Below are 12,064 nucleotides of genomic sequence, written 5' to 3' on the forward strand. Positions count from 1 at the left end.
GAAATTACATTTGTCTATTGCTGTGAGAAAAATATTTAAATTCCTGATTAGTACGATCACATCCATTATCAGATATTGTTTCTAGACAAATCAAAGACAATTATAACACTGCTAAAATTGTGTTTCAATACGTTTTAATTTCTGAAAGCTTGCAGGACCAAAGTGCCTGAATTTGCAGAATCACCTAGATACAGATTTCGCGTCAACCAGTCACACAATAACTTTTTTTATATAAAAACATTTCTGCCCATGCTGCTGTTGACTGTTGCCAGTGAGCAAGAATAATCTAGCTATCTGGGAACTAAGGGCTCGTCAGGACGACTGTCACTCGAGTCTCAGCTCCGCGACATTTGTCTTCAATTTGGGCACCAGGGGTGTCCTTGCTCATGGCTAGAAGGGATGCAGCTTTTGTAAAATAAAAGTCAGATTTGTCTTTTCGTAGTTTCGACAATTTACGCAGCAAGTTGGGAGAATTAACGTAGAAGTTTAGGAGAATTAGGTTAAGGTTATGGAAAGGGTTAGGTAAAATATGTCAACTTTGACGTTTATTTGACAAAAGCTGGATCCCTTCTAGCCATGACCCGTGTGCCTTGGGTCATGCGTGTCCATCTTCTTTTGCATTCCGACTGGAAACACAGATGCTTGCACGCTCAGCAAAACCTTTCAGCAAAACCCATTCAACCAACAAGGTATTTGCAACAAGTGCATGAATAGAGGTCATATTTATGTGTAATTTATAAAAACATCTCTATTTATCTCCCTTGACTAGCTAAATGTTATATGTTTCAAGAGCACTCCATGCCATTCAGTTATTGATGCGCTTCAGTTTGATATCAGGCTCCGTGTAGCTAGTAAGCTATCAAATCTGAAGGTAATGTTAGATAACGTAGCTAGCTTCTCTTGAAGGCTTTCATTGGCTTCAGCTAGCTAATTAGCAAACGTTAGCTAGTTTGTTTGTTTATGTTTAATACATACAGCTAGCTAGCTAGCCTCCCATTTAGCTATTGTCATTATGACTTGCTAATTTGTGTGCACTGTAAACTTAGCTCGCTAACTAGCTATCAATCCTCTTTGCTTATTTGTATAACTAGTTAGCTGTTAGCTTGCCATCGTTTGTTGTTCAATTGTAGCCGAAAGGACATGCTAGCTAACTTCTTAAACAAGCTACGTTACTCACCGTTTACTGTAGCAAGCTAGCTACTTTTTATCTAACGTTCGCCACAGTACAATGGTGTCCGTACAGGCTGACTTGATTGCTAATTCATTACAGACTTGGGACAACATTTGAAATGCATAACTAACCACATACCTTAAGCTAATGATGTCTATCCAATACAGTTACTTGTACAGTTACTTGTTAGTACAATTATATTTGACTGTGGTTTATGTCCACAGATAATCGAGTGTTGATTCAGATGGTCTGTGCTGTGTAATCATGCTGTGCATGGTGACACTTAACTTTGGTCCAAGGTGTTAGTGTGGCTTGCTGAAGCACACTAACACCCAGGACCATAGCTGGTGACACTGTGCACATTGGTGATTATTTAAACATGTTGTTCCTGTAGGTATGTCCTTCCATCAGGGTCGAGGAGGTGGAGGCTGCCCCAGAGGAAGAGCCCCCCCAGGTCAACATGGGGGTCAACACGGTTCCCACCAAAACTACCGGCCCACCAACCTAGGACCCCCACCTCCCCAGCCGCCAATGCCCCCCTACCACTACGATCCCCAGGCCCAGCACAGCTCCTCTCACAGCTATGGTGGCCAAGGAAACAGTGGTGGGGGTGGTTACATCACTGCACACTCAGACTACATGTCATACCCCCTCCAGTGCCCACTCAGGGGGGTATGACGGCCAGTCCCCTCAGCCAGTGCCCCGTACGCCCCCCCTTCCCCAACCCCAACCCCCAGAGCCACCCCAACTTCCCCCCTCCTCCTCTCGCCGGCAACACCTCTGGAAGCTCCATATCTGGGTCTCCAGCGTCAGCTCAGAGTGCTTACCACTACATGATGCCCTCCGTACCCCCTCCACCCTTCCCTCACCCCCCCGGCATGCCTCCTACCATGCCTCCACAGTCCATGAGCTACCATCAACCCCCCTACTCCATGAACTACTCCCATCCTCCATTCCCTCCTCTGCCCAACTTTAGCCCAGGGAACTACGGCTCCCACCAGGGTCCCAGCTCCTTCAAGCCAGACCATGGGGGCTTCAGGCACAGTCCTCATGGAGGAGGAGGGCAGCAGTATAAGGCTGAGAAGCAACAGCAAATGGACGACAGGAGTCAGAGGTCGCCGGAGAGAGGCAGAGGGGGTCGCCATGACGACCACAGGCAGCAGAAGGGTGGCTATGCTTACGGCAGTCGTGGTGGTGGTGGTGGTGGCGACAGACACAAGATTGACTTCCCCATGAACCAGAGAGGGAAGGACCGAGGCAGGAGTCCGGACAGACGCAGGCCGGAGGGAGGGAGACATCGGTCAGAGTACGAACAGCGTGGGAGGACACCTCCTACCCGTCACCGGAGTCGAGAACGCAGCAGGTATGTGTTGGTCCCATGCCCAACACATAATGTCCTCATTTACATTTTGGTCATTTAGCACAGGGTTTCTCAAACACGGTCCTGGGGCCCCCCTGAGTGCACGTTTTGGTTTTTGATTTCAGCTGTGTAGTTCTAGGACAAAAACCAAAATGTGCATGGGTGGCTAGTTGGGGAAACCCTGATTTAGCAGACACTCGTGTTCAGTGGACTCATGTTATGCGTTACTGTGTTTGCTTTAATGCATGCTTTCAATACCAGATCTGGATCGGTATGTTGTACATTCTAAGGGAAGTGTGTGTCTGTCTGTGTGTGCGGGTATGTGTATTCTCAGGGAGAGGCATCGCCACAGAGACAGTCGGAGGTCTCAGTCACCTGACCGACACAGGAAGCGACCTAGAAGGTAATGGATGCTCACGTTGACTTAATTATTATTTTTTCTTAATAATTATTTAATTTTACCTTTAATCTGTGTCTGCTTGCATGTATATACACCTAGGGCTATATTCAATATGTATTGCTGAAGCGTTACGGATTGCACAATATACATTTTATGATAATTCTGGATTGAGCGTACATATGCATCAACAAATACAACTTTGAAGATTGAATACAGTCTCCGCAAAAGTGGCAACATTGCCTTTAAATTTCAATCATGCTGTAACGCTGAACTTTCATGATACGGATTGAATAGATCCCCTAGTTATATAATACTGAACCCGGAAAGTTCTTAGCTTGTTACCCACGTCTTTTGATTTCAATTATGTGCACACAATGTAACTATTTACACAGTAAGAGCAGAGATGGATGTCTCTCTCTCTCTACTCTCTCTCCTTTGCTTTGTTTCCCAATGTGACCATTACCCACTCCATTTATGTGTGTCTCTTCCTGCAGTCGGTCAGGCAGCAGAGAGAGGAAGCGTGGTCGCTGGGAGGAGGAGAGGGATCGGAGGTCCGACGGACCGGGGATGAGCAGAGACAGAGAGCGCAGTTATACCTCTGCCAGGAGCCGAGACACAGAGCCTGAAGTCTCCATAGATAGAGACAGAGACCGGGAGAGAGAGATGGAGAGAGGGGAGAGGGGCGAAAGGGAGAGGGGCGAAAGGGAGAGGGGCGAAAGGGAGAGGGGCGAGAGGGAGAGGGAGAGAGGGGAGAGGGAGAGAGGCGAGAGGGAGAAAGGGGAGGGAGATGAGAGAGAGGAGGATGAGTTGCTGAAGCCTGCGTGGATCCGCTGTACCCATGCTGAGAACTACTACTCCAGCGATCCCATGGATCAAGTGGTAGGAGGCTTATGCTGGCTTTTCTTTGTTGACTTTGTTAGTTTGACACAAGCAGGTTAATTCTGTATGAAAATGTAACCAAATTTCAGATTTCCCTGTTACAGTATGCACCAGAAATGTATTTGGAAAATGTCTAAGGATACAACACCATATGAACACTTATATCTCTGATAATCATTGAGACATTTACAAATGCTCTGATCTGTCAGTGATTCTCTGTCAGTGATTTGTACCACCACAGCTTTCTACTGTCGTTCAACCAATTGCTCAAATTTCTCATACTGCCTTTTGAAACTCTGTGTGACCCTGTTTTGTTGCTTTAGGGTGATTCTACGGTGGTGGGGACCAGTAAGCTGAGGGACCTGTACGAACGCTTCGAGGAAGAGCTGGTCAAGAGACAGGAGCGTGCTCAGTCGGCCCGGCCCAAATGGGACCCCCCCAAGACCAAGCTAGATGAGGAGCCCGGTACTGTATTGATATCAGATAGTATCCCCAAAGGTATTTCAACTCTAACACTGGTTATGTAACGGTGGAATGTGAAAATGACAGTTGTGTTGAATGAAGTATAGAAATACTGTCAAACCTGCTTTATAAACTGTGTAGAACTTGCCTTGCCATGTCTGAGATTGATTTAATGTGATTAGGAATGACTTCAGCCCTGTCCGACAACTAGGAGAGTTAAAAAGAGAGCGTGATTAGCTACAACATTTAGTGCACTAAGATTGACACAGTGTTCATGCTTGTCAACCTGTTTTCAGTAGCAATTACTGTCTTTGCTGTGAGTTCAGACCTCTCGTGTGTGGACTAGCCACCGACAGTGCAAAAAAGGATGTGAAACCCTGTGCACAGCAGTGTGTCTACATATGTCCAGGTGTTTGTTTTTGCAGGAACAACTAGTATTAAAAAACAAGTGTAAAAACCACACACCAGAGTAGACAGGTGACCAAAAGTCAGTGTTGTGGTGGTTGTGTTGAGACCTCTCTTTGTGCACTAGCCACTGACAGTGTCCTGGTTGTTGTGTGTCTGTTCCAGAGGAGTGCCACAGTCACAGCAGCAGTGAGTCAGACTGCGAGTCTGATGGGGGAGGCAGTACCTGCTCCAGCAGCTCTGACTCTGATGTGTTTGACGTGATCGCTGAGATCAAGAGGAAGAAGGCCCATCCAGACCGTCTACATGACGAGCTGTGGTACAACGACCCAGGACAGGTCAGAACCTCCTGCACTTGATTAATTGATTTAATGTCTTTGATTAACCGAGGAGATGTGGTAGATTGACCCTTGTAGTAATAATTTAGAAACTAATCAGAAAATGTTCTTTCAAAAAATCTTGTTTCATAGTGCAGGATGCCTTTCAGATCATAATGAATAGGGGTACATAGAGGGATCAGATCGTAGATCACCACTCCTACTCTGAGCATTGAGTACAGGTTTTACTCTAACATGGTATATCACAGCCTGCTTCTCCAACTCTGGTCCTGAAGAGCTTGGGTTTTGCAGGGTTTCATTCAAGCCCTGCAGTACCACACCTGATTTAAATACAAGGCTGGAATGAAAGCCAGTATACCCAGTTGAAGAATCTTAGTCTAAAACAAATGTTAGTGTTGGAAGAGACCATATTCCTCTAAAATACTTGTAATGGCATTTTATTTTAAACCTTTTTAAACAATGCCCATGACAGGGTAACTGTGGTTTTAAATTATGTGGTGTTGGAAACAAACATTGCAGATGTACGAATGCACATAATTTTATCTTGTATCTGTTTATTGCAAACGTGTTTTATAATAAGTGTATTTTAAGTGATTCATTCTGTTTTGGTGACATCTTTTGCATGCTGTCAAAATATCACCTCTTGTGTTTGTGTACTACACACATTCCACAACTCCCTTCAGTACCTGTTACGGTTTGGAGGAGTGTTCATAGTGGTTATGGCTGTCCTGTGTGTGTGTACAGATGAACGATGGGCCGTTGTGTAAGTGCAGTGCCAAGTCCAGACGCACAGGGATACGCCACAGCATCTACCCTGGAGAGGAGGTAAACACACACACACAACCTACTCTATACTCTTCTAAAATATCTTGCATTGATTCACACTAAAATACTAAAGGATAGATATTCTACTATTAAACATTAGTACAAAGACTCTCTCTCTCGCTCTCCAGTCGGTGAAGGAATGTCGTCCGATGAACAACAACTCTGGGAAGCTCTACCACTACAGAATCACTGTGTCTCCACCTACTAACTTCCTGGTATGAATACATCTGTCTCGCTCTCCATCTTGATCCCTCTCACAGTTCTGAGTTTTTTGTCCTGAACACATGACATTACCTTGAGTTTGTAGTTTGTCCTGGTAAGGTGACGTAGTCGGGGAAAAAACGTTATGCCCTACAGTGGTTCCTCCTTTAAAAGTTGCGAGCTTACGCCGTGGTACTTAGAGGTAATTTGTGGTTTAGTACGGTACCCTGCATCATCACTTCATTGCTCCAGACCAGCACAAGGGGGAGTTAGAGCACTGATTATGCTTTTGGGTTCTACTGTGTCTCTGACAATGAATGGGTGACATAAACCTAAATAGAAACTGATAATTGTGCACAACTTCAGTATTACTTACTAAAAATTGTTACACTAAGGTTTTTATTCTTTTATTTTGTTAGCAAAAATAATCCTCTTACTGTAGTACTGTAGGCCACTCCCGACCAGGCATGTTGTACAGCGCCTGAGTGGTGCAACGGTCTAAGCCACTGCATAGCAATGCAAGCTGTGTTGCTACAGATGCTGGTTCAATACCCGTGCGGTCCTTGACTGGGAGACCCATGAGATGACTAGGTTTTTGGTTTCTCTCCCGCTAAATCATTTTAAATAACAAACTGGCTTTATTTATAAATTAGTAACAATGTCTCACCCCATGTTCAAGAATGGCCTTTTTATTGCTTATTTTACGTTATTTGAAAACAAAATCATCTCCAAAATTTTTATGGGGCATTGCACTAATAATGGTGGGAAACGTTCCTGCTTTTCTGTTCTTAGTGCCAGTTTGCACATTCAAACTAAAACGATGTAACTAATAATGGCATCTTTATGCTTTTATTAATAAAATAATGATAAAAATACACTTTCAAAATGCCATTGTTTTTTTTTGTTATGGATCCATAACGAATTACTATGGGAATAAATATCAGTGAATTACAGAAATATTGGTACAAAGTTGTCTAATGAAGGTAAACAAATAGTTTCTTACTGGACAATACTCTTTCAACACACATGGTTATGTTGTACAGCATCATTATGGCTATTAGCTTGGCTTTGTTTTGTCCTTTATAAAAATTGTTTTGGCCTTTTTTCAGATTACAATCGCTCACTGTCATTTTCTTTTTAAAAGAAATCATCTTCAAAATATCATTTATTTATATATATATATATATATATATATATATATATATATATATATGCCTTCCCGCTGTGGACGTCTATTTCCGCACCGTTTCGCGCTGCTCTGAGACATGGAGAAACTAAAATGTTCATGTATATTCTTAAGATATATGTGTTGACTGAGTATAAGCAGGTGATGTCTGCTAAATAATCAAGTTAGGTTTCTCCAGAAATAAACCATTTGAGATAACTGGCTTTATTTGCAAATTAGTGAGAATGTCTCACCCCATGTTCAAGAAATGCCATTTTCTCGCTCACTCTAGGTTAAATCTCCAAAATATCATTACTTTTTAAATAAAACCATTATTATTAATTAATTTGTTATAAATGCCCCTTTTCTTCTCACAGATCCTAACGTAAAATGCCCCTTAGATATTAATTTAGATTCCTCCAATCCTCTAAATGTAATTCTTGGCAGAGAGCCACGTCATTGAAAAAAATATATGTAGATACACTGTAGGCCTACCATAGGCGAATTGAGTATTGGTTACACTACAATTAGGGTTTGGAAATGTTATCTCCATCAGATATGAATTTAGAATCCTCCAATCCTCTTATACTGTAGCCTACTCCCAACCGTCACGTTGTTCAGCGGAATATTTTCCATTACATCGTAATGTAAACCCAGAGGGTTTTGTTTTTCAAATTTCTCGGCATCGAAACACCATAATATTAATCAAATTAAGCTACATTTCTTAAAATCAATCCCATGTACTATGTTACTACAAAAATGTTTTAAATTCTCTAGTAATGCCAATATGGGAGAATATCAAATGCTTCTCCAAGTTGCCCTCTGGTGGTCAAACTAGCGCTAACTGGCATTAATGTAAAAAATATCTGACAAATAAATAAAGTGCCACAGAATGCTGCAGCAGCCCGCAAGGTGTGCTGGAGTATGACAGAACTTTTAAAGGAGGAACCACTGTAGCTGGACCCAAAAACCATGACCATAGATTTCTCTTAAAGTTATATCAGACTTCATTCTGACATTTTTGGTGTGTGTTGTTCCCAGACAGACAGGCCTACGGTTATCGAGTACGATGACCATGAGTACCTGTTCGAAGGCTTCTCCCTCTTCTCCCACATGCCTCTCACTAACGTAAGCACCATGCAATGATCCATCCTGCCATCATACCCTCCGCTCTCTTTGATCTTTCTCTCTTGATTACTATTTTAAATGTTTTTATTTAACCTGTATGTAACAAGGCCTGTTAAAGTATATGCATAGCTCAACACACAGCTCTTATGTTGCCTTTCCTCTCCTCCTCCGATGGGACAACCTGTGCCGTGTCAGCTGCCTGTGTGTCCTGCGTAATATGAATATTCTGTCCGTCCCTACAGGCAGGTTTATAAAGCAAAGCATCCATTAATAATTCAGAGCCAGTGGCCAGCTTAAAAAAAACCCAGCAACTTAAAATCTGCATTTCGCGACGGTCCTCTCCTTTTTTCCAGAGTCAACCTCAGACAAAATTAGTCTGTTTCCCAAATGGCACCCTATGGACCCTGGTCAGGGTACCATTTGGGAAGCACTCTACGTTCCTTTTCGGCCACACTGCTGATGGCGACCTTGGGTTTTAAGTCCACTACCTCCCTCTCTACTTTTAAAGGCCCATCAGTAACTGTCAAATATAACAACGGTTGGGACTTTAAAGGCCTCATACGTATCGACAGAGGATCCCTCTTTAGCAGAGGTTTTCAAAATTGAGGCGTGCCACCCCAGGGGGGCTTCAGAGAGTTTCAGGGGAGGCTTGAAAGGCAAGCCAAGTTGAACTGTATTAGGTTCTTTCATATACATTTTTGTCCCAAAAGGATGGCAAATCGATGGCAGGCAAGGCCTAGCTGAATAAGGCAGTGATTGAGAGAGTTGCATGTTTGAATATTTGTGTGTGTTTGAATAATGACGCGAAATGCGCATATTCGGTCAATATTTCCCATTTGAAAAGATTTTGGCGAGAACCAGATTACCACGGGATAATTTAAACAACCCCTTGGAAAACCTTTCATTACAGATGGTCTGGGGATTAGAGTCTCCAGAACGCAGCGATATTAGCCCCTGCTAGTTAGCTAGAGGGGTGAGCACCACTGCATGATATACGGTGGGCCAGGTTAATCCTCCAAAATGGACTCCCGTTCAGACAACAAAGAGCATGTAACTGGGAGATTAAACACGGAAGTGCAGGCTTATCTCCTTAAAGAGATTGGAGTCACTTAATGTTCAAAAGCCGTGGGTAAAGAGATACCGCGTGTGGGTTGTTTGTGTTCGGTATGTGTGTGTTCCATGTGTGTTTGGTGTCGTGTGTGTGTGTGTGTGTGTGTGTGTGTGTGTGATTTTGGGCTGCAGCCGCTGCTTATGGAGATGAGGTTTTAATGAGTTTTCTTGAAGAGCTGTAACCTCTGTCTAACATCATGGTAATGAGTGTTCCTCTACTCTCTTCTCCCCCCCTCTTCTCTTTCATCATCCCAGATTCCATTGTGCAGAGTGATTCGTTTCAACATAGATTACACCATTCACTTTATTGAAGAGATGACACCAGAGGTCAGTAAAGCCCCTCTTTCTCTCTCCCCTCTCAGTTCAAAGGGCTTTATTGGTATGGGAAACAGGTTTGCCAAAGCAAGTGAAATAAATAATAAACAAAAGTGAACTAAACAATAAATAAATTCACAGTAAACATTACACTCACAAAAGTTCCAAAGGAATAGAGACATTTCAAATGTCATGTACAGTATTGTAATGAAGTGCAAATAGTTAGTCAGAGGAGGAAAAAGGACTCCATTGTCCTACTTGAGTAAAAGTAAAGATACCTTAATAGTATCCCAGTAAAATTCTACTTGAGTAAAAGTATCTGGTTTTAATGTACTTAAGTACAGTGGTGGGGAAAAGTAATCAGTTCTCATACTTAAGTAAAAGTAAATGCTGAAATTCCTTATATTAAGCCAACATGACGGCACAATTTCATTATTATTGTTATTTTAATTTTATTTTTGACAGCCAGGGGCACACTCCAACACTCAGACATAATTTACAAATTAAGCATTTGTGTTTAGTGAGTCTGCCAGATCAGAGGCAGTAGGGATGACCTGTGATGTTCTCTCAAACATTTTCCTGTACTGCTAAGCATTCAAATTGTAACGAGTACTTTTGAGTGTCAAGGAAAATGTATGGATCAAAAAGTCCATTATTTTCTTTAGGAATGTAGTAAAGTAAAAGTTGTCAAAAATAGTAAAGTACAGATTCCCCCCCCCCAAAAAAAACAACTAAAGTAGTACTTCCATTGTATTTTTACTTAGGTACTTTACACCACTGGTTTAAAGTACTACAACAGTTTTTCACTGTCTGCCGTTTTCTTGTGGCAACAGATCACAAAATAGTATCAACATTTGATTTGTTTTCAAATTCTTTGGGGTCTCTCGCTGTTGCTTTCTCCTCTGTAATTGGAGTTAAAAGGCTGTTGTTCTTCTGGTTAGCCCCCCGCCCCCCCACAGTCTTCTCACCCAAGGCCGTAAAGAAGTAGAGGTTGTTTTTAACCTACACCAGCTGAATGGCCTGATAAGGAGGTGTTGGAGGCCTAAGATTAGGGAACTAGATTTGACTATCAGGTTTTATCTATCTATCTGTCTTATCTGTCTTATCTATCTTATCTATGAGAGCGATAAATAACCCTTTGTTTCCCTATTTCCATGTTCAGAACTACTGTGTGAAAGGGCTGGAGCTTTTCTCTTCCTACCTATTCCAGGATATACTGGAGCTCTATGACTGGAACCTCACAGGTGAACAACACACCATACTACCCATTACCTCCTATCCCCCAGCTCCTATACCTAGGCACTAGGGGAAAGGCACCTGTACTCCCTGTTCACCCACGCTTGGCCACGCACTTCTCCAACTAAATCATTGTTTGCCACGGCCTCATTGTTTGCCCGCTACCACCTGTTTCCGCCTTCTAGTACAGGTGCATCAGACTGTTAAATAGTGTGTGTGTAAATATATACACATCAAGGCTCATCTGAAATCACTACTGCTGTACACACTTTCCTGTGTACAGTTCATATACTGTCCATTCTGTTGATACACACACATATATATTTGTATATATATTTATATATATATATGTATATATATATATATATATTGCTATATATAAATGCAATGGCATTTCCATATTCTCTAGGCCGTGCCGAGTTCAACGAGATGCCCCGCTTCAAATCAAATCAAATGTATTTATATAGCCCTTCGTACATCAGCTGATATCTCAAAGTGCTGTACAGAAACCCAGCCTAAAACCCCAAACAGCAAGGAATGCAGGTGTAGAAGCACGGTGGTTAGGAAAAACTCCCTAGAAAGGCCAAAACCTAGGAAGAAACCTAGAGAGGAACCAGGCTATGTGGGGTGGCCAGTCCTCTTCTGGCTGTGCCGGGTAGAGATTATAACAGAACATGGCCAAGTTGTTCAAATGTTCATAAATGACCAGCATGGTCTAATAATAATAAGGCAGAACAGTTGAAACTGGAGCAGCAGCACGGCCAGGTGGACTGGGGATAGCAAGGAGTCATCATGTCAGGTAGTCGCTCGGTCTAAGCGCAGCGACCATTAGAAAAGTAGGCCCAAAATGAAGCCTGCCCCACAACGTCATTTGCTTTTGGGTGACAGTGAGAACCGTTAGGGTGAGAAGCACAATTCAACCTCAGGAACGTACCTAAGGTCCTCCCGATCTGTGGAAGCCTAACCTTGACCGTGTAGCATTAACCCTTAACAGTAAAACAGGGTTTTTTGATCTCACAGAATACAATGACATCTCTCCCCATAGGAATACATTGCCTGCTCCTCTAAA

General features: G+C 42.7%; 1 protein-coding gene across 1 annotated transcript in view; it reads left to right on the forward strand.

The window, feature by feature from the left end:
* Positions 1-615: 615 nt before the first annotated feature.
* LOC135522617 (ribonuclease 3-like) overlaps positions 616-12,064 on the forward strand; it is a 149,657-nt gene continuing 138,208 nt past the window's right edge. The window contains 12 exon segments of the mRNA XM_064949054.1: positions 616-689; positions 1,566-1,820; positions 1,823-2,534; positions 2,866-2,934; positions 3,426-3,810; positions 4,134-4,275; positions 4,843-5,015; positions 5,760-5,840; positions 5,969-6,055; positions 8,248-8,334; positions 9,700-9,771; positions 10,922-11,003. Coding sequence (XP_064805126.1) covers positions 1,568-1,820; positions 1,823-2,534; positions 2,866-2,934; positions 3,426-3,810; positions 4,134-4,275; positions 4,843-5,015; positions 5,760-5,840; positions 5,969-6,055; positions 8,248-8,334; positions 9,700-9,771; positions 10,922-11,003 — 2,143 coding nt within the window. The 5' untranslated portion in view covers positions 616-689; positions 1,566-1,567.

The sequence above is a fragment of the Oncorhynchus masou genome, chromosome 30 (genome assembly GCF_036934945.1).
Source record: "Oncorhynchus masou masou isolate Uvic2021 chromosome 30, UVic_Omas_1.1, whole genome shotgun sequence".
In the NCBI taxonomy this organism is placed as follows: domain Eukaryota; kingdom Metazoa; phylum Chordata; class Actinopteri; order Salmoniformes; family Salmonidae; genus Oncorhynchus; species Oncorhynchus masou.